Source organism: Heterodontus francisci, chromosome 9, assembly GCF_036365525.1.
Source record: "Heterodontus francisci isolate sHetFra1 chromosome 9, sHetFra1.hap1, whole genome shotgun sequence".
NCBI classification, from domain to species: domain Eukaryota; kingdom Metazoa; phylum Chordata; class Chondrichthyes; order Heterodontiformes; family Heterodontidae; genus Heterodontus; species Heterodontus francisci.
The window spans coordinates 49,324,345-49,352,302 of record NC_090379.1 but is presented as its reverse complement, the minus strand read 5'-3'; the positions used below and the strand labels follow the sequence as shown (position 1 = coordinate 49,352,302).

Below are 27,958 nucleotides of genomic sequence, written 5' to 3'. Positions count from 1 at the left end.
CATCAGCTCATCCAAAAGTATGCAACCCATATGCTATCCTGCTTGCTCATCACATTTGTTCGCACTGACCTACATTGGCTCCCAGTCCCCTAACACCTCAAATTTAGAATTCCTCATTTTAAATTCACTTTGTACCTTCACTCATTATTTTATCTGTACCTTCCTTCAATGCTACGCCCCCTTCTCTGAACTCTATTCCTTTGAATCTGGCCTCTTGTGCATCACCTTTCTTCTTTGGCCTCCTTGTTTCGAGAGACAATGGGTAAGCGCCTGGAGGTGGTCAGTGGTTTGTGGAGCAGTGCCTGAAGTGGCCAATTCTAGAGTGACAGACTCTTCCATAAGCGCTGCAGATAAAATTGGTTGTCGGGGTTGTTACACAGTTGGCTCTCTCCTTGCACTGCTGTCATTTTTCCTGCCAACTGCTAAGTCTCTTCGACTCGCCACTCTTTAGCCCCGCCTTTATGGCGGTCTGCCAGCTCTGGCGATCACTGGCAACTGACTCCCACAACCTGTGGTCAATGTCACAGGACTTCACGTCGCGTTTGCAGACATCTTTAAAGCGGAAACATGGACGGCCGGTGGGTCTGATACCGGTGACAAGCTCGCTGTACAATGCGTCCTTGGGAATCCTGCCATCTTCCATGCAGCTCACATGGCCAAGCCTTCTCCAGCGCCGCTGGCTCAGTAGGTTGTATATGCTGGGGATGTTGGCTGCCTCGAGGACTTCTGCGTTGGAGATACGGTCCTGCCACCTGATGCCAAGGATTCTGCGGAGGCAGCGAAGATGGAATGAGTTGAGACGTCGCTCTTGGCTAACAAAAGTTGTCCAGGCCTTGATGCTGTAGAGCAAGGTACTGAGGACACAGGCTTGAAACACTTAGACTTTTGTGTTCCGTGTCAGTGCGCCATTTTCCCACATCCTCTTGGCCAGTCTGGACATAGCAGCGGACGCCTTTCCCATGCGCTTGTTGATTTCTGCATCGAGAGACAGGTTACTGGTGATAGTTGAGCCTAGGTAGGTGAACCCTTGAACCACTTCCAGAGCGTGGTCGCCGATATTGATGGATGGAGCATTTCTGACGTCCTGTCCCATGATGTTCGTTTTCTTGAGACTGATGGTTAGAACCAAATTCATTGCAGGCAGCCGCAGTCCTGTCGATGAGTCTCTGCAGACACTCTTCTGGTGGGATGTTATTGCAGCATCATCAGCAAAGAGGAGTTCCCTGATGAGGACTTTCCATACTTTGGTCTTCGCTCTAAGACGGGCAAGGTTGAACAACCTGCCAACTGATCTTGTGTGGAAGAAAATTCCTTCTACTGAAGACTTGAACGCATGTGAGAGCAGCAGTGAGAAGAAAATCCCAAACAGTGTATGTGCAAGAACACAACCCTGTTTCAGGCCACTCAGGAGAGGAAAGGGGTCTGATGAGGCACCGCTATGCTGAATTGTGCCTTTCATATTGTCATGGAATGAGGTGATGATACTCAGTATCTTTGGTGGACATCCGATCTTTGCTAGTAGTCCAAAGAGACCACGTCTGCTGACAAGGTCAAAAGCTTTGGTGAGATCGATGAAAGCAACGTAGAGGGGCATCTGTTGCTCGCGGCATTTCTCCTGAAGCTGGCGAAGGGAGAACAGCATGTCAATGGTGGATCTCTCTGCTTGAAAGCCGCTCTGTGCCTCAGGGTAGATACGCTCGGCCAGCTTCTGGAGTCTGTTTAAAACAATTCATGCGAAGGCTTTCCCCCCTATGCTGAACAGGGAGATTCCACGGTAGTTGTTGCAGTCACCACGGTCACCCTTGTTCTTATAGAGGGTGATGATATTGGCATCGGGCATGTCCTGTGGTACTGCTCCCTCATCCGAGCACAGGCAAAGCAGTTCATGGAGTGCTGAGAGTATAGCAGGCTTGGCACTCTTGATTATTTCAGGGGTAATGCTGTCCTATCCAGGGGCTTTTCCACTGGCCAGAGAATCATTGACATCACTGAGTTCTGATTTTGATGGCTGTTCGTCCAGCTCATCATGACTGGCAAAGACTGGGCTGCATTGAGGGTGGTATCAGTGACAACATTTTCCCTGGAGTACAGTTCTAGGTAGTGCTCCACCCAGCGGTCCATTTGCTTGCGTTGGTCAGTGATCGTTTCCCCTGATTTAGACTTGAGGGGGGCGATCTTCTTGATGGTTGGCCCAAAAGCTCTCTTAATGCCATTATATATTCCTTTGATGTTTCCAGTGTCGGAGGCCAGCTGAATATGCCTGCATTGGTGTTGCCAGTAGTCATTTGCACAGCGCCTGGCTGTTCTTTGTGCAGCGCTTCTGGCTGCTTTAAGTGCTGCGGATATTAACTTGCTGGGGGCTTTCTTGTAGTTCAACAGTGCAGTGCACTTAGCGGCTATGACAGGTTTCAGCTCTTCAAAGTGAGATTGAAACCAGTCTGCATTCTGCTTCGCACGTTTGCCAAAGGTGGTCATTGCTGAGTCATCCCCTGCAGGAGTGTTTGAAGGGCTTTTTCAAGTGAATTTAGAAACTTATGTAACAGCTGTGGATAAGAAATTCTGTTAATGTTGATGCGCGGGCTGACCTTCTGCTTGGAGTGATATAGCTTCTTTGGTTTGAGTCGAACTTTGCTGCACACCAGGGAGTGGTCGGTGTCGCAGTCCACACTGTGGAAGCTGGGTGTGATTTGGACACTGTTTATAGAGGCTCGCCTTGTGACGATGAGGTCCAGCTGATGCCAACGACACCATGCTCTGAAATTCCCTCCCTAAACCCCTTTGTCTCCCTAACTCCCTCTTTTTACATTCTCCTCAAAAACTACCTCTTACACCAAGCTTTTGATCACTTCTCCTGTATCTCCTTTAGCTTGGCTTACATTTTATTTTAAATTAGGCCTCTGTGCAAAGCTTTGGGATGTTTTACAATGTTCGAGGCACTTTATAAATAGAAAAAAAATACTTGCATTGATATAGCGCCTTTCATGATCACTGTACGTCTCAAAGCGTTTTACAGCCTACGAAGTACTTTTTGAAGTGTAGTCACTGTTGTAAAACAAGAAACACGGCAGCCAGTATGCACATAGCAAACTCCCACAAACAGCAATGTGATAATGACCAGATAATCTGTTTTTGTGATGTTGATTGAGGGATAAATATTGACCAGGACACCAGGGATAACTCCCCTGCTCTTCTTTGAAATAGTACAAAGAACAAGAACAAAGAACAGTACAGCACAGGAACAGGCCATTCGGCCCTCCAAGCCTGCGCCGATCTTGATGCCTGCCAAAACTAACACCTTCTGCACTTCCGGGGCCCATATTAATCTATTCCCTTCCTATTCATATATTTGTCAAGATGTCTCTTAAACATCGCTATCGTATCTGCTTCCACCACCTCCCCTGGCAGCAAGTTCCAGGCACTCACCACCCTCTGTGTAAAAAACTTGCCTCGCACATCCCCTCTAAACTTTGCCCCTCGCACCTTAAACCTATGTCCCCTAGTAACTGACTCTTCCACCCTGGGAAAAAGCTTCTGACTATCCACTCTGTCCATGCCGCTCATAACTTTGTAAACCTCTATCATGTCACCCCTCCACCTCCGTCGTTCCAGTGAAAACAATCCGAGTTTTTCCAACCTCTCCTCATAGCTAATGCCCTCCAGACCAGGCAACATCTTGGTAAACCTCCTCTGTACCCTCTCCAAAGCCTCCACGTCCTTCTGGTAGTGTGGCGACCAGAATTGCACGCAATATTCTAAGTGCGGCCTAACTAAGGTTCTGTACAGCTGCAACATGACTTGCCAATTTTTATACTCTATGCCCCGACCGATGAAGGCAAGCATGCCGTATGCCTTCTTGACTACCTTATCCACCTGCGTTGCCACTTTCAGTGACCTGTGGACCTGTACGCCCAGATCTCTCTGCCTGTCAATACTCCTAAGGGTTCTGCCATTTACTGTATACCTCCCACCTGCATTAGACCTTCCAAAATGCATTACCTCACATTTGTCCGGATTAAACTCCATCTGCCATTTCTCCGCCCAAGCCTCCAACCGATCTATATCCTGCTGTATCCTCTGACAATCCTCATCATTATCCACAACTCCACCAACCTTTGTGTCGTCCGCAAGCTTCACCAACCTTTGTGTCGTCCGCAAACTTACTAATCAGACCAGCTACATTTTCCTCCAAATCATTTATATATACTACAAACAGCAAAGGTCCCAGCACTGATCCCTGCGGAACACCACTAGTCACATCCCTCCATTCAGAAAAACACCCATCCACTGTTACCCTCTGTCTTCTGTGACCGAGCCAGTTCTGTATCCATCTTGTCAGCTCACCTCTGATCCCGTGTGACTTCACCTTTTGCACCAGTCTGCCATGCGGGACCTTGTCAAAGGCTTTACTAAAGTCCATATAGACAACATCCACTGCCCTTCCCTCATCAATCATCTTCGTCACTTCCTCAAAAAATGCAATCAAATTTGTAAGACACGACCTCCCCTTCACAAAACCATGCTGTCTCTTGCTAATAAGTTTGTTTGTTTCCAAATGGGAGTAAATCCTGTCCCGAAGAATCCTCTCTAATAGTTTCCCTACCACTGACGTAAGGCTCACCGGCCTATAATATCTTGGATTATCCTTACCACCCTTCTTAAACAAAGGAACAACATTGGCTATTCTCCAGTCCTCTGGGACCTCACCTGCAGCAATGAGGATGCAAAGATTTCTGTCAAGGCCCCAGCAATTTCTTCCCTTGCCTCCCTCAATATTCTAGGGTAGATCCCATCAGGCCCTGGGGACTTATCTGCCTTAATGCTTTGCAAGACACCCAACACCTCCTCCTTTTTGATAATGAGATGACTGAAACTATCTGCACTCTCTTCCCTAGGCTCATCATCCACCAAGTCCTTCTCCTTGGTGAATACTGATGCAAAGTACTCATTTAGCACCTCACCCATTTCCTCTGGCTCCACGCATAGATTCCCATCTCTGTCCTTGAGTGGGCCAACCCTTTCCCTGGTTACCCTCTTGCTCTTTATATATGTATAAAAGCCTTGGGATTTTCCTTAATCCTGTTTGCCAATGACTTTTCATGACCCCTTTTAGCCCTCCTAACTCCTTGCTTAAGTTCCTTCCAACTGACTTTATATTCCTCAAGTGCTTCGTCTGTTCCTAGCCTTCCAGCCGTTACAAATGCTTCCTTTTTCTTTTTGACTAGGCTCACAATATCCCGTGTTATCCAAGCTTCCCGAAACTTGCCAAACTTGTCTTTCTTCCTCACAGGAACATGCTGGTCCTGGATTCTAATCAGCTGACGTTTGAAAGACTCCCACATGTCAGATGTTGATTTACCCTCAAACAGCCGCCCCCAATCTAAATTCTTCAGTTCCTGCCTAATATTGTTATAATTAGCCTTCCCCCAATTTAGCACCTTCACCCGGGGACTACTCTTATCCTTATCCACAAGTACCTTAGAACTTATGGAATTATGGTCACTGCTCCCCCACTGAAACTTCGACCACCTGGCCGGGCTCATTCCCCAATACCAGGTCCAGAATGGCCCCATCCCTAGTTGGACTATCTAACATACTGTTTCAAGAAGCCCTCCTGGATGCTCCTCACAAATTATGCCCCATCCAAGCCCCTAGCACTAAGTGACCATGGGGACTTTTACATCTACCTGAGCAAAAAGCTGGGGCCTCCAAATGACAGCACTGAAGTGTCAGGCTTTATTTTTGTGCGCATACCCTGGAGTGGGACTTGAACCCAATGGAGCTGCAGCTGATACTACAATATGATATATGAGTTGTTATTGATATTTTAACATTGAAACACCACTGTAAATGTTATTAGGTACCAAATTTCAATGGACTGCGCACCTTTTGCCAGATTTTTATTCTGAAGTATATTACTTAGCATCAGGTGCTTATACCTCATCATTGCACCACCAACAGCACCTTTTAATTATTATCCTGATAAATTGTTTCATTAGATGCACTGCCCTGCTTTATTCTTAATCTTTGCACCAACTTATTTTCCACCAATATCTCTTCCCACTTTCCTTGGACAAGAGATGCAGGGGGACGTGAGGGAAAACTTTTTTACGCAGTGAGTATAATGACCTGGAGTTTGCCTATGAGGGAGGTGGAAGCGAAGACAATGAATGATTCCAAAAGGAAATGGATGAGCATAAGGGAAATAAATTTACAGTGCCACGGGATTAGAACTGAAGAATGGGGCTGATTGGATTGCTCTGCATAGCGCTGTCATGAACTCAATGGGCTGAATGGCCTCCTCCTGTGTGGTAATTATTCTAATGATTCTGTGCCTTTATGACTATGACACTGTAAGAGCACCAGAGACAGTTTGCACCATTATTGCTCTTTCCACTAGTAGGGGCTGTGCGAGGTGCCAGTAACGAGTTTGTTGCTCTTGTTGCCTTTATACCATCGGTGGCTGTTGCACGAACCATAGAGTTAGAGCGGTGGAAGGAGCTGCTGACCTTTTTTGCACTGAAACAGCGAGGAAGTGGGTTAGTTGCTGGTTTAATGTTGTACCTTAAGTCGAGTCGCAGGCTCTGTTGCATTTACTGCAACGAGGGTCGGATTGCGAATTTTCTTTTTTCCCCCCATATAAGCGAGTCCTGTCAGTACGTTCCGTGCTAACATGGTGGCGCTCGGGCCTAGCAGTTTGAGAAGCGGCCTTAACCCTGAGCCGGCTGTCGGTCAGTCAGTTACTGGCAACTGCAGAGGATTCTGCTTGTGGTGGGACCTGAAGCCAAATTTATAATCAGTTTTGATTAATGTTAATCTTCTATTTTGTAACTATTTTGAAAATAAATCGCGGTAATCTTTGAGGACAATTACAGCTCTTTACTACTGTTTGGCAGTTATAAGCCGCAGACGATGGCTGGTCGCGCTCTTGCAGAGTGGTGGTTTACAATGAAACCCTATGCTATTGCATATCGAGAATTATGGCCGAGCATTGCTATCACGGCCGCCTTGTTCTACAAGATATCATATGGAGGTGAGTGACCTTGAGCTAAATGTGAAGGTGTTTTATTTATCTTAGTTTATCATATCTGCCCTTATCGATGTCTGGTGATGTATTTTACCCCCTTGAATTGTGTTATTTATTAGACTGCAGTTCGTGGCATTTTGAACGGCAAGTTATGTTCTTGCTAATGTTTAAGATTCGTATTCCTAAATTTTATTAGAGTCATAGAGTGATACAGCACTGAAACAGGCCCTTTGGCCCACCAAGTCGGTGCCGATCATCAACCACCCATTTATACGAATCCTACATTAATCACATATTCCCTGCACAATCCCCACCTTCCCTCAATTCTCCTACCACCTTCCTACACTAGGGGCAATTTACAATGGCCAATTTACCTGTCAACCTGCAAGTCTTCGGCTGTGGGAGGCAACCAGAGCACCCGGCGGAAACCCGCGAGGTCACAGGGAGAACTTGCAAATTCTGCACAGGCAGTACACTGACTGAACCTGGGTCGCTGGAGCTGTGAGGCTCTCTGGTTCTCGAATTTACAAAAAGTTATGCCAAATGATTTCCATTAAATCCCAATTAATCCATGCATGCACAATACACCACATCAGTGCCAGAGGGTTTGCCATGCAAGTGGTGGACAAACCATTCCAAAAGCTGCAGCCCTATTAAGGTTTTCCTAGAGTTTTCTGAGACAGACTAACTCAGAACCCACAATAGTCATGGAATGAACAGACTGATTCAGGATTCCTCAGGAAGTCCAGTGCATTTCCCTTACTTTATTTGGAGAGTTGAAAGAATTTTCATTCTCTCCATAAGCCACTGCCATCCTGATCTTGGATGATTTTGGGTCCTTCCTGTGTGCAAATTGACTGCTGCAATAGTGATTACACTTCAAAAGTAATTGGCTGCACTGTGTCTTAGGAGATTGTTACGACCAGGTGAGAAAGGGGTGTAGGGGTTCCCTCTCTGCCTTTCTTTGCCTGGTTTGATCGTAACAGGGTTTAATTTTTAAAACACCATGTTTTTAGCTGCCCCTCAGTGAATCCTGGTTGCCTGCTCTCCAATTGTAAGGCACAGAAGTCAACCAGACAAGTTTTCTCAGATTTAAACAAGAAAGGTTTATTAACCTTAAACTCTAATTCGGTTAACGACTATGAATACGCGTCGTGACCACTCTAGCATGCATATGCGATAAACACATGCAGATAGAGACAGAAAAGTAGAAAGGATAAAGGGGAAAAAAGGTTGAGAAAATAGCTGAGATTTATTTACGATCCTTTTGAGTTTGATGTCGGGTCTTTGCCAGTAAGTCTTGCTGTTTTCATTGGGGCCCAGTGCACATTTTAAAACTTGTTTCGATGTAGGAATCTTTTTTCTCTTGAGGTTTAAATGACTTCAGTGGATCTGGAGATTCATGAGAGAGAGGGAGAGAGGCTCTCTTCTTCCAAGTTCAGTTGCAATCTGCCCCAAGCTGTGCTGTGAGCAGTTCAAACAAAACCTGGGCCAGCAGGGTAGTCATGTGACTAGCTGTTGTAACAAACTCCTGTGTCTGTGGATTCTGCATCTTAGCAGACACCCTGTAATGCTGGCTTTCTTATACATTCAATGTCTGGTGATCAAAATTCATTTGGGTTACTTGGATCAGGGAGCAGGTCTATTGTTTCCAGGCACTGTCTTAGTATGCAAATGTTTTCCAGCCACTGCTGATCTCTTTAAACAAGTCATTTCTTCATTGCAGCAACAGTTTAAAATTAATGACAAAATTAATATGCCTCATTCTTGGCAGGTGGGTCGTCACAACAAGGTCCTGGGGACATGAAAGGTCCTACAAAAAGGCCATTTCTTTCTTTGCCATCCCTCTTGTGCCCTTCAGAAGGGAGTATGCCTTTTCACTCCCAGTGGCTTTTGCTTAGCACTGGCAGCGGTTTAATTTTTTAAAAATTCTTTCATGGGAATTGGGTGTCATTGGCAAGGCCAGCATTTGTTCACCATCCATAATTGCCCTTGACAAGTGAGTGGTTTGCTGGGCCATTTCAGAGGGCAGTTAAGAGTCAACCACATTGCTGTGCATCCGGAGTCACATGTAAGCCAGACCAGGTAAGGACAGCAGATTCCTTGGGCCAGATGTTAGATGAAAATATTTGACAAAAATTATGGCACCTTGGCTAACTTGTTAGAAAGGACAACTTTGGCAGATGATGTCGGATATTTTCGTGCAGCGATCTCGCTTTCCCTGTGTAATCTTCTGTGTTAACAGCAACTTTTTTAATTAAAAAAAAAAATCAACCATTATCAGCAAAGAGGACATGCTCTCAACTAGCTCCCTGATTTATTTTTACTGATTGTTGCAAATTTCCTGCCAAGGAACTGTATCTTGGAGTCACTGGGAAGTGTGTAATTGGTAATTTTCTGAGCTGCCACAGCCAGACAAGTGACATCAGCTAGCAGTCTGTTTTGGAAATCTGGATTTTGTCAAAAATGGAAGAAACATGCACAGCAGATGTCCAAATTTCTATTATGTAAAATGAGCCCCATAGTGTCAACCTGGTGATTACATTGCTAAAAAATTATATGTTTTCGTTTTCTTTTTCTTCCAAACCTAAATAAAACATACTGTGGTAACTGCTTGTTGCAGCTCATAGTGGATATTGAGGGGAAAAGAGTATCCTCCTTGTCTGATGTTGTCCATTCACGCTTCAGTGTACTATTGAAGGCACTAGGTGCAAATGTACATTTGACATTGAAGCAAATAGCCCATTGTGATTATTTTTATAGAATAGTAAGTATAGTAAGTGCCGGTACATTATTCTACAAGTATGTATCCAGTTCCCTTTCAACAGCCACTATTAAATAACCACCCAGTGCATTCCAAATCCTAACCAACCACTGGGTAAAAATGTTTTTCTTCATATCACCTTTGCCAGTCACCTTAATTCTGTGCTATCTGGTTATCGACCCTTCAGGCGTTGGAAACAGAGTAAATTTTTTAAAACTATCTGAACCTTTCATGATTTTGAATACCTCTATTAATTCTCCTAGCCTTCTCTGCTGTAAGGAAAATTTGTGTAGTCTGTCTATTATTTTTACAGACATAAAACTGACTGACTGTTTTGGAAATTAGTAATCATATGTCTCCACTGGGTGATTTCATAACCTCCTTTTACCTGTCCAAAAAATCGCCACCAAAAGGCTGATGGTTCCAAGTTTTCTGTTGCGTTCTATAACAAAGTCCAAATTGGGCTGGGAGAGAACTATTCTTAAACTGTGTTTGGGTTAAAAGGAGATGTTCATAACTGTAACTCCTCAGGAACGTAGAGTTAACAGACTAGAAGAAAACTTATGCCCTCTTTTCGTCTTTCCCACCCCCCCACACACCAACTAAATACTCTGTCAATAACTTTTTTTAAAAATAAGTTATATGTGTTTGTTATTTTGAAGAGTTAGAAATCCAGCCACTTAATTTGTAATTGCATAGGATTAGATTGACACAATGAAGTACTTGCCAGACAAAACTGGTGTATGGGAACATTGATCTATGTTTTCCAACTGAAGCTCAAAGCTTCTCGATTTTTCTAGATTTACCTTGGGTTTAACCTTTGAATTTGTGCTAATCTGCCAGTTTCTTATTTAGAGAACTGCTTCACCTTTACATAATATTAACCTTGTTTATTTCTGTTCTTGCAGGTAAAAAGGCAGTAAAGGACAGTAAGTATTGTCCATTTCAAACTTTTGTCTCTTCCAAGCTGAACGTGTAGCTTTTTACAATTAGCCAATTCATTTCTTTTTACATTTTACACATCTTGTATGTATACATATTTAGCACTATTGACTTTTCCAACACCATTCTTGAAGACCTTGAGCTCTACCATACATAACCACAAACTTGCAACTTCACTGCCCACTTTTTATCCCAAAATAAAAAGACTCCTTCAGATCTGCCTTGGCTTAGTGGTAGCAGTATCATCTTTGAGGCAGAAGGTCATAAGTTCAAATCCAACTCTGCACATATAATATAAGCTTGTCATTTCATTGAGGTATTGAGTCTTTGCTCGAGTCGCTCTGAACAGGCTCCAGAAGCTGGCCGAGCGCGTCTACCCTGAGGCACAGTGTGGCTTTCGTGCAGAGAGATCGACTATTGACATGCTGTTCTCCCTTCGTCAGATACAGGAGAAATGCCGTGAACAACAGATGCCCCTCTACATTGCTTTCATTGATCTCACCAAAGCCTTTGACCTCGTCAGCAGACGTGGTCTCTTCAGACTACTAGAAAAGATCGGATGTCCACCAAAGCTACTAAGTATCATCACCTCATTCCATGACAATATGAAAGGCACAATTCAACATGGTGGCTCCTCATCAGAGCCCTTTCCTATCCTGAGTGGTGTGAAACAGGGCTGTGTTCTCGCACCCACACTTTTTGGGATTTTCTTCTCCCTGCTGCTTTCACATGCGTTCAAATCCTCTGAAGAAGGAATTTTCCTCCACACAAGATCAGGGGGCAGGTTGTTCAACCTTGCCCGTCTAAGAGCGAAGTCCAAAGTACGGAAAGTCCTCATCAGAGAACTCCTCTTTGCTGACGATGCTGCTTTAACATCTCACACTGAAGAATGCCTGCAGAGTCTCATCGACAGGTTTGCGTCTGCCTGCAATGAATTTGGCCTAGCCATCAGCCTCAAGAAAACGAACATCATGGGGCAGGATGTCAGAAATGCTCCATCCATCAATATTGGCGACCACGCTCTGGAAGTGGTTCAAGAGTTCACCTACCTAGGCTCAACTATCACCAGTAACCTGTCTCTAGATGCAGAAATCAACAAGCGCATGGGTAAGGCTTCCACTGCTATGTCCAGACTGGCCAAGAGAGTGTGGGAAAATGGCGCACTGACACGGAACACAAAAGTCCGAGTGTATCAGGCCTGTGTCCTCAGTACCTTGCTCTACGGCAGCGAGGCCTGGACAACGTATGCCAGCCAAGAGCGACGTCTCAATTCATTCCATCTTCGCTGCCTTCGGAGAATACTTGGCATCAGGTGGCAGGACTATATCTCCAACACAGAAGTCCTTGAAGCGGCCAACACCCCCAGCTTATACACACTACTGAGTCAGCGGCGCTTGAGATGGCTTGGCCATGTGAGCCGCATGGAAGATGGCAGGATCCCCAAAGACACATTGTACAGCGAGCTCGCCACTGGTATCAGACCCACCGGCCGTCCATGTCTCCGTTATAAAGACGTCTGCAAACGCGACATGAAATCGTGTGACATTGATCACAAGTCGTGGGAGTCAGTTGCCAGCATTCGCCAGAGCTGGCGGGCAGCCATAAAGACAGGGCTAAATTGTGGCGAGTCGAAGAGACTTAGTAGTTGGCAGGAAAAAAGACAGAGGCACAAGGGGAGAGCCAACTGTGCAACAGCCCCAACAAACAAATTTCTCTGCAGCACCTGTGGAAGAGCCTGTCACTCCAGAATTGGCCTTTATAGCCACTCCAGGCGCTGCTTCACAAACCACTGACCACCTCCAGGCGCGTATCCATTGTCTCTCGAGATAAGGAGGCCCAAAGAAGAAGATTGAGGGAATACTGCACTGTTAGAGGCACCAACTTAAGAAATTGATGTTGAACTGAAGTAGAAATACAAGATCCCATATTTGTGTTAAAATAAAAGCAGAGAAATCCTACCAGTTTTCAGGTCAATCTTTATCCATCAACCAACTTAATTAAAAAGAGATCTGCTCGTTGCTGTTTATAGGACTTTGCTGTTTGCAAATTGGCTGCCACATTTCTATAAATTTCCGTAAATTTAATTTGTTCTTTCTCCCAGGAACACGGATCACTGTGAATGTTGATCTATTTTCTCTGGAAACTCTTGTTTCTTGCACACATTAAGGATCATATGTCATTGGGACTCAAAATGAACCTGCAGATGTTTTGTTGATTTCGAGCCTTTCTTTCAAAGGGCATCTGGTGTAGCATTTGCTACAGAACTGCTTCAAGAAGTCGTCTTGTAATGTTGTGGGGAAAGTGGAGTTGAAGCCCAAGATAAGCCATGATATTGAATGGTGGAGCAGGCTCGACGGGCTGTATAGTCTCCTCCTGCTCCTATTTCCTGTTATGCGATGGAATAGGCTGTGTTTTTGACATTGACAGACAACCTGTATTTGTATAGAGCCTTTAGCAAAGTGCCTCAAGTCAGAACTAGGGACTAGACCCAAACAGAAATAGAGAACTGTTTAAGGATAGTGGCCATAAAGGTGGTGGTAGTCAAAAAAAGTCAATCTTTAAGGGTGGGGAAGAGATTCAGTTTCAGAATGAAAGCAAGATCACTTAAAGATCTCCCACTGATGACAGAGGGAATAGCACAGACAAACTTAGTTCTACATGTTGGAGATTACTGCTTTGAAATTGATGCACTGAGGGATGGTGAATCAAGGGAAGTAAACAAGGATCAGGTACATAAGGGAGCAGTATTTTATTTTGGGATAGAATATGGTCAGTGAAGTTGCAAGTTTGAGGTTATGTATGGTACAGCTCAAGGTCTTCAAGGATAGTGTTGGAAAAGTTGAATCTAGAAGTGACAAAACGATGGATCAGGATTTCAGTAGTTAAGGTAGTAAGGTTTTAAAAGTAAACTTAATATGGTACGTTATTCATCAAATCGCTTTATTCTGGTTGCTCAGCCTTTAATGCTTTAGGAAGACCTCAGTTGGTAAATGTGCTGTCTATGGTAGAACTGAGACCTACAGTCCACAAAACTCCAAAATTTGATCCCTGGAAGGAACCATAGATGTTTACAGCACTAAAGGAGGCTGTTTGGCTCATCAGGTCTGTGCTGGCTCATTGTTCAAAGAATCCAAAGCTATTCACACTGCCCTGCTCTTTGCCATAGCCTTGTATCCTTCCCATCTATAGTAAAATAGTCTGCCAATACTCTTACTCTTGATGTAAGCTTACCCAAAAAGAATGGGGTGTGTCTTTGGAACGCCACCCTTGCATGAGTCTATGTCACTCAATAACTTTATTGTGCTATGTGGGTGGGCTGAGTTCTTAGTTTGTCCACAATCAGAATGGATGACCTGTGGTATCAGAACTGAAATGTATAGTTTATGTGCTGTCTTCCGATGTTGCAAGCGGACGCCCTCTTTTAAAGGAATCTTGATGTCTTTATAAATATCAGCATTCCTTCACTTGTCTTGCATTGGAGTTAGATGTTGCTGACGATGCTAAGATAAATGCACCATGCAGTTCTATTTCATAGTATTAACAATTATTCTCTATACCCGTTATATTCCACCCTCCCTCCCCAGCCCGCCCAGGATATTTTGCATCCAACGTGCAATATTGTGATAACATATTTTCCTCTGAATCAGAAGATTGTGACAGCTTAACCCACTTCAGGACCTGAGCACCTAATTTAAGCTGTTATGTCACAACTGTCTTTTTTGAAAGAAATTAAACTGTGGCTCCTTTTCAGCAGGACCTTAGTGCTATTGGAAAAAGAACAAGGGAGTTCTCCTGGTGTTTAGATCAACATTAATCCTTCATTCTATAGTTAAGAAACTGGAGATGTGAATTTGAATTTCTCCACGGCTAGTTGTTGAACTGAATTCAGTAAATCTAATAACTTGGGCTATAATCAGGAATCAATCATGAAATATGCTGGATTTTTGTAAAAATGTAACTGGTTCACTAACATCCTTTTGAGGAAGGGAACTAGCCTCCCCTACCCAGTTGGGTCAACGTATGACTCCATTCCCACACTTAATAGTTCACTCTTAATGCCCACAGGGCAACTAAGGATGGGCAATTAATTTTACTTTGCCAACACGTCCCACATTCTAAGGATGAATGAAAATAAGCAACACCACTAAAACAAATTGCCTCGTACAGGCAGTATCCCCACTGCTTGTGGGACCTCACTGTGTGAAAGTGGTTACCACGTTTGCCCAGGTATGTGACTATACTTCAAAAGTAATTAGCTCTGAAATTCTTTGGTACTCTTTTAGTATGTGAAAGGCACTATGCGTGGCTTCATGGACCTTACTTTTTATCTTGGCTTTGGTCTTTAACTGGATGGTGTTCAAAAGTATATATTGCTCAGAATTGGGGGCAAGCCATTTAGGACTGAGACGAGGAGAAATTTCTTCATTGTGGGTAGTGAATCTTTGGAATTCTCTGCCCCAGAGGCTCAATAGTTGAGTATGTTCGAGACTGAGATTGGTAGAGTTCTACATATTAAAAAAAAAAACCATCAAGATATATGGGAATAGTGCATGAAACTTGGTGTTGAAGTAGATCAGCCACAATCTCATTGAATGGCGGATGGGTCTCGAAAGCCTACTGCTGCTCCTATTTACTATGTTCTTATGGTATTTCACTTATTTCAATAAATTTGCAAAACCACCAACTTGCATTTACATCGCAACTTTCACATAGAAAATATCATAGATGCTTTGCAGAGGGGAATAAATAAGTAGAAAGGATGTTGAATCCTCCTTGGAGGAAAGGGAGATTGCAAAAAATGCCAGAGTTGAACAGCCAAAGAGATGTAAGATGGGAGGAGGTTTCTGAGCTTAGGCAGAATAAGGCAGTGAATGGATTTGTTCATGAGAATTTAAAATTCAATGAGTTGGAGGACACAAACCAGTGTACGTCGGCAAGGATGGGGGCTGATGGGTGAACAGGACTTGGATAAGATACAGGTAGCTGAGTTTTGGACAAATTGGAGTTTATGGAAGGAGAATCTAGGGGTGATAAAAGTATAGTATGGACATTTGTACAGTGGAAGTCACAGAATAGCATGGGGGAGGTTTCGAAGCACAGGTTGAACAGTACCCAAAGTTATTGCATGGTTTGATTCTGCTTCCCCATGATTCTGCTTCCCCAGCCAGGGAAGCTTGAGTTAGTGTTAAAGGAATTGTGTTCATGGTTTGAACTGAAAGTGATGACTTCAGTTTTCAGATGGACAGTGTGGTAGTTGGAGAGGATGTATGGGTCAAGGGTGGGATTTTTAAGAAAGGGGCGTTTGTTTTGAAGGGGAGAAAGGCGATGCCTGATTAAAAAGGAACTACAGGCGTGCATTGGACCAAGTAAGTTATTGGCCCAGATTTTGCAGTCAGCGAGTACTGTTACTTTTTGCTGACAGCAACTTCCGGATTTCCACAAACTAATAAGTTAACTGTTTCTTTCTTCACAAATCATGCCTAACCTCCTGAGTATTTCCAGCATTTTCATTTTTAATTTAGATTTTCAGCATCTGCAGTATTTTGCATTAGTATCAGAACTTTGTGCAGTCAATCTATTTTACTGAGGCACACTGCTCTAATAATTATAGCTTGGAGCCTCTACACATTAAGTCAACTACTTCATAGTTTGTATTGCTACTGTATGCAGTTGGTTTGAAGAGAAGTTGGATAATGTTTTTAAACTTATAGATTTTGATGAATTATGTATTTAAGATGAAGGATGTCACCTGTTTAACTTCATGGATTCACAATCAAATGTCCCTAAGTCAACTAGTTGGAAGCAAACTTGTCTCCATTTTACACAAGAGCCTGAATTACCATCCTTGGGTCATCTTCCAACCTCCAACCTACCAATGATACTCATTTCCCACACCTTTTATCCTTGTGATGTAATTTGTACTGAAGTGTCGCCAAGTGTGTGTAAGGTAAAATGAGCAGAAAAGGATCACTGGATAAACTCGAGCACATTTCCTGGGGGTGAAGGGGGTGGCGAGCTAACTAGATGTGCCACTTGCCTCTTTCAAAATACCACCAATCAATAACTGTACATATCCTTACTTAAAAATAAAACCTCTGCTATTATCTGCTGCCACATGTTCCACATGATGGACAATCTACTTGTTTTTCTTCATTTTAAGTGATAAAATGCTAACACTCAATCTGAGTTAGAAATATTCTATTGTGTCCTAAAGTTTTGATTTTTTTGTTTGCCATATCTAGAATCTTCCAGTCATTGATACCATCATTGAGGTACATGGACTTGTCTAAAATCATGTGAACCACCACTGAATAAAATGGGTTACAGAAGAATATCATCTGGAAACGTACTGTGTATCTTGTACAAACCTGTGCAATGTTTGAAATGATAATAAATGTTGCTTTGGAAATACTAGTTTCTTTTTAAATGGATATTCTGTTCCACTTTATCTGAAATCCCTTTTATAATGAAAATTATATGCTCCTTATTACTGTTTAGAATGGTAATCAGTTAAGAAAACTTAAGTTTGCAGTGGTTTCACTTTCACTGCTACTATTAAATTATATCAAGATTGCAGCACACAAGCTTGGAATGAGTGGGTGGAGACAATTGTTGGATACTCCTACGTTATTATTTGGATTGCTTTTTTTTCCCTTCATGGTCTCATTCCACAAGCTAGGGTGGAAGCAGTTGCTGAGTGTATGTACATGTTCTCCTATTTCATGCAACTGTTCACATCACGCAGCTATTTAGAATATGTGTTCTTTCCTTCACCCATCCATATTTTTAGAAAACGAATGTCAACTTTGATCAGTACATCCAAGGCTGCACATAGTTTCATAGAAAAAGGTAAAAAGCAATAAATAATAAAGTAAAAATACACTGATTTTACAATATTCTTATTTATAGATGATAGAGCACAGAAGGAGGCTGTTTGGGCTCATTGTGCCTGGGCTGGTTCTTTGAAAGAGCCTCAGTTAGTCCCTTTCACCTTTAAAATATTTTTCCAATTTTCTTTTGAAAGTTATTAAATCTGCTTCCACCACCGTTTTAAGCATTGCATTCCAGATCATCATAATTCGCTGTGTAAAACAAAAACTCATCTTGCTTCTTTTAAATTAAAGTCGAGTCTGCAGGTTATTGAACCAAGTCTGTTTGATTATGGAACTATTTATGTTGAAAGGATATTCTTTGTAGCAAGAGGTGGCATTTGCAAATAGTAATAACGATTGAGTTAAAGAATAAAGTATTTTTTCGCTTCAGTTGAACTTTAAAGCGAATTGAACTTTACAACTGGATTTCTGAAATTTGTTAGTTTTCACAGCTGAGGAGGGGCACAACCTCTTACATGTTTTTTTTAAATTCCTTCAAAGTTTGCCCCTTGCATGTTCCGGTTACTCATGGCAAGTTGTTTATCAACTTCGGCTAACCTCGCAATTACTTTACTAAACTTTTGTCCACTTTTTCATCACTTAGTCCTAAGCTGCAGCAGAGACAGTATTTTTCCTCCAAGAGTCGGGTATTACACTATTAAAGGGGGCGTGCAGACCTTGGGCAGATCAAGTTTTTTTGGAATTGTCCGCTGTCGGTCTAAAACATCTTCAGACAGCAGGTGGCGATCTATATGCACCATAAGCAATATGATATTCTGGGCGAGATAGTGAACCTCACCTCTCTGCATTGCTCAGCCCTTCCTGCAGACCAGCGGGAGACAGTTTACATTCCAGAGATACCGGGCGACTGCGCGACTTGCGCTGACGCCTCCCGCCCGGCTGTCAGATCGACCGAAAGGCTTCCGCAAACCATCACCAGCTCGGGGCAAGACTGGTGATATTTCAGTGAAGGAAAGTCGGGACAGGCCGTGCATGTAGTAAAAGGGCTCGGTGTTCAAAGTGTGCCGTAAAGTCAAGCAGCTGCCGGCCGCCGGCGCAAATCCTACCTGACGCCCAGCTCTGGGTGATGCGGAAGGGGCGGGGCGTCAGCTGACTGGGCCTCGCGCTCTTGCAAGTGGTGTGGCTTCAGCGCGCGGCTGTTTGTCCGCCCGCCAGCCAAAGCGTGACCGAGCTTCAACGGAAAGTGGCTTCAAACTCAGCGAGCGCGGCGTCGCCCTCAGTCGGCGCGGTGTGCCCGACAACCACGACCTTTCACCGCAGTCAGCGCATTCACCAGCTCTCCTCGTTCGCATGATTTTGTTGTCTCCTTGGCCCGAGAGTGAAGGGTGAAGCCAGCAGCGGCCTGGAGTTGGACTGGTGCCCCAGTCAGACCCCTCCCATCCCAGCTGCTGCTTCTGTTGTGGTCCGTCTGCCGGCGGCCGCTCATATTGACCTGGAATCAGAGGAAATTGAACCTTTTTCTGTGTCGAATTGTGGGGTTGTGCTGAAAGAACTCCAAAATGATGCCGGTGAGTGTCAATCTCTGGTTATGTTCTGGGACTTAATAACGTGACATAATTTAAGGAGAAGCTGACTATCCTTATCAAATCTCTCACCCATAGAAGAAAGATCAAAGAAATTGAACTGGTCTTTTTACGCTATTGTGTCAGAAGAATGCTGTAACTAAAATACCGCAGTGAACTCCTTTTCTCTAGATCATTGTAATTTATTCAGTTAACGTCTAAGTATTTATATTTTAACATTCTCATTGTCAAAAATATTCGCTTAATAAGCAGAAAGGAAAACCCTCCTCCGTTGACTTTTATGGAATAGTTTTGATGGTTACGTGTACTGTTAATTTCCCAGAATGTTCCTAGTACAATTTTAATTGCTGTCTTTTTTTTGTAAAGAGTTGAAAAGACTGGGTAAAATGTTTGATAGCTCGTATAAAACGAAAATTTTACTGCGGAAAGTACTCTAAACGTTATTGCAATAAATTAAAACTTTGAAAAAAGTCGACCCTCTTGATAATTGTAGGGCATGTAAATTATATCCACCCTGGATCAAAAAATCATTTTGCCAAGGAATATTTTTGGCGACATGTCAACAGATTAAGCTATTATGAATTCTACTATATATATATCTCAGCAATAGAAAAGTAAGATTTAGCAATTTTTGCTGTATTTGGGATGTTCTTTTTCCTGCGAAATATTGTATCAGTCATTTCTACTATTCATAATAACTACAACAACATCCGGAAGTTATTATACAACAATATAGCATATTCACTAGTTTTAGTTCTTGGCTTGATGTGGCTACATCCTACTTTTGCTGTTGGCTTCAAATTTAAAAACAATTTATCACTTGTGTGTGGACTTGAATTATGCTCTAATTTACCCAATATATCTGTTTTAATTGAACTTTTTGAATTTATTTTATTTATAAATACAGCACTGAAACAGGCCCTTCGGCCCACCAAGTCTGTGCCGACCAACAACCACCCATTTATATTAATCCTACATTAATACCATATTCCCTACCACATCCCCACTATTCTCCTACCATCTACCTACACTAGGGGAAATTTACAGTGGCCAATTTACCTATCTACCTGCAGGTCTTCGGCTGTGGGAGGAAACTGGAGCACCCAGTGGAAACCCACACAGTCACAGATGGAACTTGCAAACTCCGCACAGGCAGTACCCAGAATCGAACCCGGGTCACTGGAGCTGTGAGGCTGCGGTGCTAACCACTGCGCCACTGCCACCCAGAGATTATCCTTTAGGTACACATCCATCATTCTGAAAGGCAGGTTCTACAGTAGATGATAACCACAATTATACACAAGGCTGGCTGTTCAATGGGGTTTTAACTTATGGGGCAAACACTGTAAAATGTTTGCAGTGGAACCCCTCTTTGCAGTCAAACCTCCAATCATTTAAACACTTCTGTCCCTCTGCACCCACTAAGAATTTGCTTTTCCTTCTCTTTTACAGAAAATGTAGGCTGAATATACACTGAACTTCTTGTGAATGTACAACTTCAATATTTTGCACTAAATTGGAAAAAATACTGAAGATCCTATTGCTATTTGCTTTATAAGTTTTTTTTGCCTCATGCACTGTTATTTCACTATTTCTGTTTTGGCTGGGAGAACAATGGTTTATTGATGCTGTTGTGTGCTGATGAGAGGCATGGTGTGTGGGATGGAATAGGATTCACTGCTGGCATTTCCTTTTGATGAGTTTGTGTCAAGCTTCTGCAAAATGCTGTCTCTTAAACTTGATGTTTATATGTAGATATGTTTGAGACTAGATTTTTCCAGCAATCTATGGATTGTCTTGAACTCGGAGTGAATGGGATGCATGAAGAATAAGGAGGTGGGGTGGGCGGCTGGTTGGAAGCTGAATTTGTCAGGTTATTGGTCAAGAGACCTGAAGCAGGTGAATCATAACTTCTTCCCTTCTGCCCTTCCACTGGGTCTGGGGAGCAGCTTCAGTGGAACTACTTTAAAAATGTTTTCTTTTAAAAACAAATCTTATTGATTTGGTTGGCAGCCACTTAAAGAATTCTAGAGTTCAAGCATGTACCTCTGTTATCTGGAGCTGTGCAGCCATATTGCAGAATAAACTGCATCTCCTCGGTGAGAAGTGAGTGCAGAGATTTTTTCACTTGCTAAGTCTTGAATTATGGGTGTTTCACATTGGCAGAACAACTATTCCAACTCACTGTCACGACTGAGAAGTTTTTCATTTGGCTGTAAGTTGCATTAAAGTTGTTGCAATTTTTTATTGTAAATTTATAACTTTAGGTTAAAATGGCAATTTAAACTTGAGTTATAGCAGAGAAAACCTGGAGCACTTTTTAAAAAAAAGTTTGCATGATTTGCTGTCAATGCACAGATCAAAACCCAGCTGTTACGATGATAGATTTAGATGAGGAAAGGAGGTTCAAGTGGAGCATAAACATTTGCATGGATTGGCTGGGACAAATGGCCTATTTCTGTGCGGTATATCCCATGTTAGTCTTTTTATTGGTGTATGTCTGTTTAGAAGGTTTATGAAATACAGAATTATACTGCTGCAGAGTTGGAAATTGGTTCTTTTCAGATAATTAGGATGCATACAGACTGTCCTTTGGATTCTCAACAGACTATACTCTTTGATAAACTACATATTTTTAAAATGACAAAGTTTTAAATGTTTTCAATGCACCTATCCTCGATGTCTGAAATAGATGTTCTGATTTGAGGGCTGCTGAGGAGCTTGCACTGGCTGTGTTAGGTTTTTATTAATAATGGCTGCGTTTGAACTATTTATTGCCAAAAATGTAGCTGTTTGACTTTTTTGTTGCGATACTGCCATTTGACACTTTCTTTGGTTGCGATACTATGTTGAAAAGCTATGAAAGTAGAAACTATTGGCCTCCCAATTTATAATACATCATTGCACTTTACAAATGGTAACTAGAATTCCTTGGTTGTACGCTGAACATTCTCATCAAATATAGAGTAAGTTTTGACTCTCGTTATATGATTTTTGTATCTTGTCATTGGATTGACATTCTCATTGTCAAAAATATTCGCTTAATAAGCAGAAAGGAAAACCCTCCTCCGTTGACTTTTATGGAATAGTTTTGATGGTTATGTGTTCTGGTCTGGACCTAGCTCTGAAAACTGTTGAGCTCCATCTTAATTGCCAGCTGAAAGCTGGCCCCTACAGTCTCTGTTGGAACCAATGCCTCATGTGTTTGGCTCTTTTTTGCTGCTGCTCAACATGGGAAGTGGGGCTTGCTTCCTGATCCTTCTCTTGTCCAGCAGCAAGTAAGTAGAACTGAGAATCAAAAATATCTCATTGCAAAAAAAACAAGTGACATTATGGTCAGCACTACGAATAAGGTATAAATCCTATCCTGTAACTACTCTTGTTTCTGTTTGAACTCTTTGAATTTTGTCAAGGGGGAATAAATTTAATAAATGTTGGATAGATTTGTATTTTTTGCATTTCCATTTTTTATTTGCAACTTTGTTCCTTGCTGTTGAAGGTGTGATTCCCTTGCTAAGTTTTGCTTCCACAGTTGCCACGCTTCATCTGGTACTTTACCCAAATGGCTGCTATTCTCTTCAGGCTGCTCTTTAACTGGGCAATAAGGAAGTATATCATGCCTTGCCCAATCCTGGCCATGAAATGCATCATATCTGTACTTGCGCACTGTCAGCAGAGGCTACTTGGATGGTGATCAAGAGCAGCTTCTGTTTCTTTCCCTAACTTAGGAGAGGTTGAGGCCAATTTCAACACTTGAGTTTGAAACCTTGGTTCAGATTGTCTAATTGGGCATAGACTGGGGTTTATCTTGATTTGTGTAACTCAAATATTCACTGCCTTAACAAGTTAAGGCATTGAGGGAGCATGTTATTTTGGGTTTGTTTTAAGAGCAAACAGTATTGATTTTGCATATGGATTCTGATCATCTTTTCCATCAGTTTTATTTTGTGTATTCTCCATTAATGAAATGCGGAAAAAACATGGATATATCATTTGTGTGTGAAACTCTTCACTTTCTGCTGCATATAGTGATTAACTCTATACAACAATTTATATTTATAGTGCCTTTAACATAGACATCCGCAAATGGGTGTGAAGGAAAAAGAATGCTGAGCAGGAGTGGTGAAATTTAGAGAGTTGACAAAAGTTTGATCAGACATGGCTCTTGAGGTTTTTTAAAGGTGGTAAAGATTAGGTAGCATGTTACAAAGGGTTGGGCCGAAGCAGCTAAGGCAAAGATGGATTGGAATAATGCCATGGAAGGATTTGTATATGAGAACAATGATTTCAATTGTGATTCATTGGGGGATGTAGCCTGTGAGGATTAATGAGGGGAAGTGGATGATGGGTGAGACAGGAATATATGTGATAAAGTGTTGGACAAGTTGGAGTTTATTGAGACTTGCGTTAGAAAAAACTGGAGATACATAGGCATGTATGTGTTTCAGTGCTGGAGGGCCTATGGTGTTAGAGGTGGGCATTGTTTACAATGGTAGTAGAAAGAGATCTTTGTTCAATATAATGTGGGGTTGAAAGCTAAGATTAGAATCAAAACAGTGCCAAGATTATATATTAATTTTTGGGCGTTAACATTTTACCCAGGGCTCAATTTAATGTGCGTGAAGAAATGTATCAGTGAAAAGCAATCAATAGTGGTGTTTGGGGCTTAAATAAAATAAATCAAACTTGCATGAAGGCAGCATTAATCAGAAGAAAAGAATAATGTAATTATTGACGTGCTAGGAATGTTCTATTTGAATTGCTCTGTATTTTATGGCCTTTGCAAATGTGCCTGTTTACTCACATGCCGGCTTATTTGAACTGAACATCTGTCCAACTTGTGTTTGTCTTGTGATCCCATTAGGGACTGTTAACTTTTTAAAATAGAAAGTTGAATTCCCAGTTATTAGTGCAAGAATTATGCCACAAGGTTTCACATTTTAAACAAAAAACTTCACCTATACAAGAGTTAAACAAAACACTACTATCTTAACATTACAATCTGAAATCACTTACACTTGAAATTTAACATCTTAGTAAAACACGAAGACGTCGACTTTAAACTCTAAATTGCAAAACAACACCCCTGTTTGACTTTTACTTCCACCCCAAGAACATAGAACAGTACAGCACAGTACAGGCCCTTCGGCCCACGATGTTGTGCCGAACCTTTAACCTACTCTAAGATCAAACTAACTACCTACCCTTCATTCTACTATCATCCAGAGCTCACCTATTGTTTATAGGATCTTGGTGGTACGCTTCTCCTAAGATCAATCCAAAGTGTAAATTAGCCCCTAAGAATTCACTTTGAATTTTCTTTATTTCTCAGCTGTCTTCCTAGGTATGAGATCCCCTGGGGTTTCTCCCTCTAGCTTCCGGCTAGACAAATCCTCCAATTCTCTGCCAACACCTCCTGAACCTGGACTTCTCAGCTTGAGCATGGTCTTACTCAAAACCGAAATGCTCCTGGTTCCCGAAATGCTCCTGAGCCCAGCTGCTGCCAAAGCCAACAGCTTTCTCTCTGACCAACTGCCTGTTTGTCAGCAAGCACACAGACAAAAAACTTCTGACCAGCAGCCACCCCTGCTTCATCAATCTCCATAACAATGTGGTCCAAATGGGATGTTCCAGATAGCAATTTAAACTAATTACCTCCAACTCCCAAAACGTACCTCTGATTTCCAGTACCCACATGAATAATTATTATTGCTAGCAATAACAGAACAATCTTCCAGACTTTCCAGCTCTAACTTAAACGAAACAAACCCACTTGCTGGTTAATAAAAGCAAAATACTGCGGATGCTGGAAATCTGAAATAAAAACAAGAAATGCTGGAGATATTCAGCAGGTCTGGCAGCATCTGTGGAAAGAGAAGCAGAGTTAACGTTTCGGGTCAGTGACCCTTCGGAACCACTTGCTGGTTTATGGCTCTCACCTCTCTAACTCTGTCTCGGTAAGCACTCATGGAGACATCTTTGAAATTTATATTTTGAGTGGTTTGCAACCTTTTGGAATTCTTAAAGCTACACATTTAATTCCCCAAAACTGAAAGTGACCTCTAAAATATTAATACACACCATGAGCCAGGTGATCGTTACATTAGGAACTGCTGCAACTCATCCTCATTTATTATTTGATAGCCTTGCATCTTTCAGTTCAAGAAGATGATTATTATGTAGTCCACAACATTTTCCTGAAGACTTGTTGAAATCATTTTGCAAGTTAAAAAAAAAATCCTGCATTTATAACACTAAAGGATCATGTTCAGTTTGAATGGAGCAGTATCCACTAGCTTCATTTTTTTAATGCCTATTCTGATTTGGTTATTAGATTGCATAAAGTTATCCCCTTGATATTTGTCCTAAATTAACCTTCACTGTCGAACAGGCTGAGAATTTGTATCAACTACTTACACTGATGCAGATCTTTACCTTCACTGACCAAATTAACAGTGTTAATAACTACCAAACTAAGAATTTCCATTCTGAAGTACAATCAGCATAAACTCTGTTTGTGCAAATCCACACTTTATGCTCAATTGCAACAGGAGTATACCTACAACTAAAAGTTATAATTTTGAAATTCAATGGAGACAAATTGAATATTTCGGAAAAACTGCATGTTATGGTCATTGTGTAGTTTTAACATGTCTTGAAAAATGTTTTTAGCTTTTTGAGGATTTCTAGCAAGGGTAATCTTACTACCTACTATGCCTCAGTCCAGATTAACAATATCTTTAATGTATAAACAACCCAAGATCCTTTGAGAGGAAGTGGGGAAAATAGTTAAAAGGTAGAGAACTGGAGGGGTTTAATTGAGGAATTGCATCTCGTAGGGCTCTGGTGACTGTGGTGAGAATGGGACAGGAGATACAGTGGATGAGGTCATGAAGGGAATCAGCGACAAATATCTGAGGGATAGAGAGCAACTTTGTCAACTAAAATAAGAATCATGGGTTAGCAAGACTTGGTAGTTGAGGCCTCAAGAACATTATTTGCTGCTCAGAAAAATTCATTTTGAAGATTGATATTGGTGGCAATTCAGGATTTATCTATTGAAGTGAATTCACAAAGAGTTATGCAGATGAGGCTCAGATAAGTTACGTTCAAGCCAGATGAGCTAAAATGATTTCTTATACTCTGACTGTGGTGGAGCAGAGAGCTCTCCAGCAAACATCAACATCTGTTATTGTTGGGGAACCCTATTTGAATTCAGCAGGAGTACTTGCCAGGGTAGTCTGTTAAGAATTTTTTTTTGCAATGAGATATTTTTGATTCTCAGTTCTACTTACTTGCTGCTGGACAAGAGAAGGATCAGGAAGCAAGCCCCACTTCCCATGTTGAGCAGCAGCAAAAAAGAGCCAAACACATGAGGAATTGGTTCCAACAGAGACTGTAGGGGCCAGCTTTCAGCTGGCAATTAAGATGGAGCTCAACAGTTTTCAGAGCTAGGTCCAGACCAGAAAGACAGGAAAACGAATGTGCTTGTCTGCCCTCTATCCAGGACAATGCAGCATGTTTTTGCTGTAATTATATACTGGACGGTAGAGGTAAACCTCTGAACATGAGAGACATGTGGGTCCTCTTACAGGTTCGGCCAATGCAGTTGAAGCAGCTGAATAGCTAATGCAACCCAACATTTGTTTAAAAACAAAAGATTATACAAATGCACATGCATAGATGCTACAGAAGAGTGTGATTATTTATATATAGTTATATAATTGGCGCATTCAAGTTTATCCTTGTAACCTTAACCACTATCAGCAGGACTCCAGAACTAGTGTACTGTTAAAAAGTCTAAGAATCTGAGTCTATTGCTTGTCTGAATCTCCCAAAAACTGTAGTTAACTGTGGTTTTGTATCCTTGGGTTATACTTGTATTGAACAGCATAGAGTTAGAAGGTAGACTAAATAGATGTGTCATTACTGGAACATTTTTTGATATCTGGACTCCTACCATTTACAAGATGGTTTTAAGTTAACTCTACATGAAGCTTGAATAGCCATTAAAGTTAACTGTAAATGTGTATTCCCTGTATTGAATTTATTAAAATTCATTATGTATGGAGCTTAGTAAATTGTATATACTGGCATTAAGAATTTGCATATCTGCATTTTAGACTCAAATTATTTCATTAGAGCATAATAGCCTAAAATGGGAATATTTTGGGAACTAAAACAGTTTCCAAGTACATTGTGACTTTCAAACGCCGATATTTATTGATAAGGACTTAAAAGTTTAGTCAGCATCTCAATTAACAATATTCGAAGACCTGGCTGGTTGTAATTTGATCATATAAAGGAATTTAAGATATTCAAGATGCAGTATTTGTTTTGTACCTTGTTTTCTGAAAATCAAATGCACTGTCAGTGGATAGCTATTGAATTTGCTGTTTGAAGTGGATTTAGGTATCTTTTATTTGTTTCAAAATGGTTTTATTGGCAACTAGATTGTAGCAGCTCTTCACCTCCTGACTTCCGTACCAGAGTTAGTAAATGCAGCTCAAGTCAAATAGTTAAGTGTGAGGAAGTATCATGCTGGGGTGGATGACTACTGAGGGGTTTATAGTTTTTGGAATGCTACATACTATGTTAAGTTAGTCTCTTTCTACCAATGATTTAAATTTTTGTTAGGTCATTGATAGGCTATTTACATGCATTGTGCATTCTAATTTTTTTTTATTCATTCATGGGATGTGGGCGTCACTGGCTACGCCAGCATTTATTGCCCATCCCTAATTGCCCTTGAGAAGGTGGTGATGAGGTGCCTTCTTGAACTGCTGCAGTCCGTGTGAGTTAGGTATACCCA

At 41.8% G+C, this 27,958-nt stretch overlaps 2 protein-coding genes across 2 annotated transcripts in view; both read left to right on the top strand.

Moving 5' to 3' along the window:
- Nucleotides 1–258: 258 nt before the first annotated feature.
- atp5mj (ATP synthase membrane subunit j) lies at nt 259–17,139 on the top strand. The gene is made up of 5 exons (XM_068038147.1): nt 259–262; nt 6,356–6,536; nt 6,894–7,030; nt 10,697–10,717; nt 16,973–17,139. The coding sequence occupies exons 1-5, from the start codon at nt 259–261 to the stop codon at nt 16,987–16,989; spliced, it is 360 nt and encodes a 119-aa protein (XP_067894248.1). The 3' UTR covers nt 16,990–17,139.
- A 1,309-nt stretch (nt 17,140–18,448) lies between these two features.
- ppp1r13bb (protein phosphatase 1, regulatory subunit 13Bb) overlaps nt 18,449–27,958 on the top strand; it is a 120,569-nt gene continuing 111,059 nt past the window's right edge. Inside the window, exon 1 of the mRNA XM_068039016.1 lies at nt 18,449–19,131. Within this exon, the coding sequence (XP_067895117.1) occupies nt 19,123–19,131 (9 nt within the window). The 5' untranslated portion in view covers nt 18,449–19,122. The remainder of the gene's footprint in view (nt 19,132–27,958) is intronic.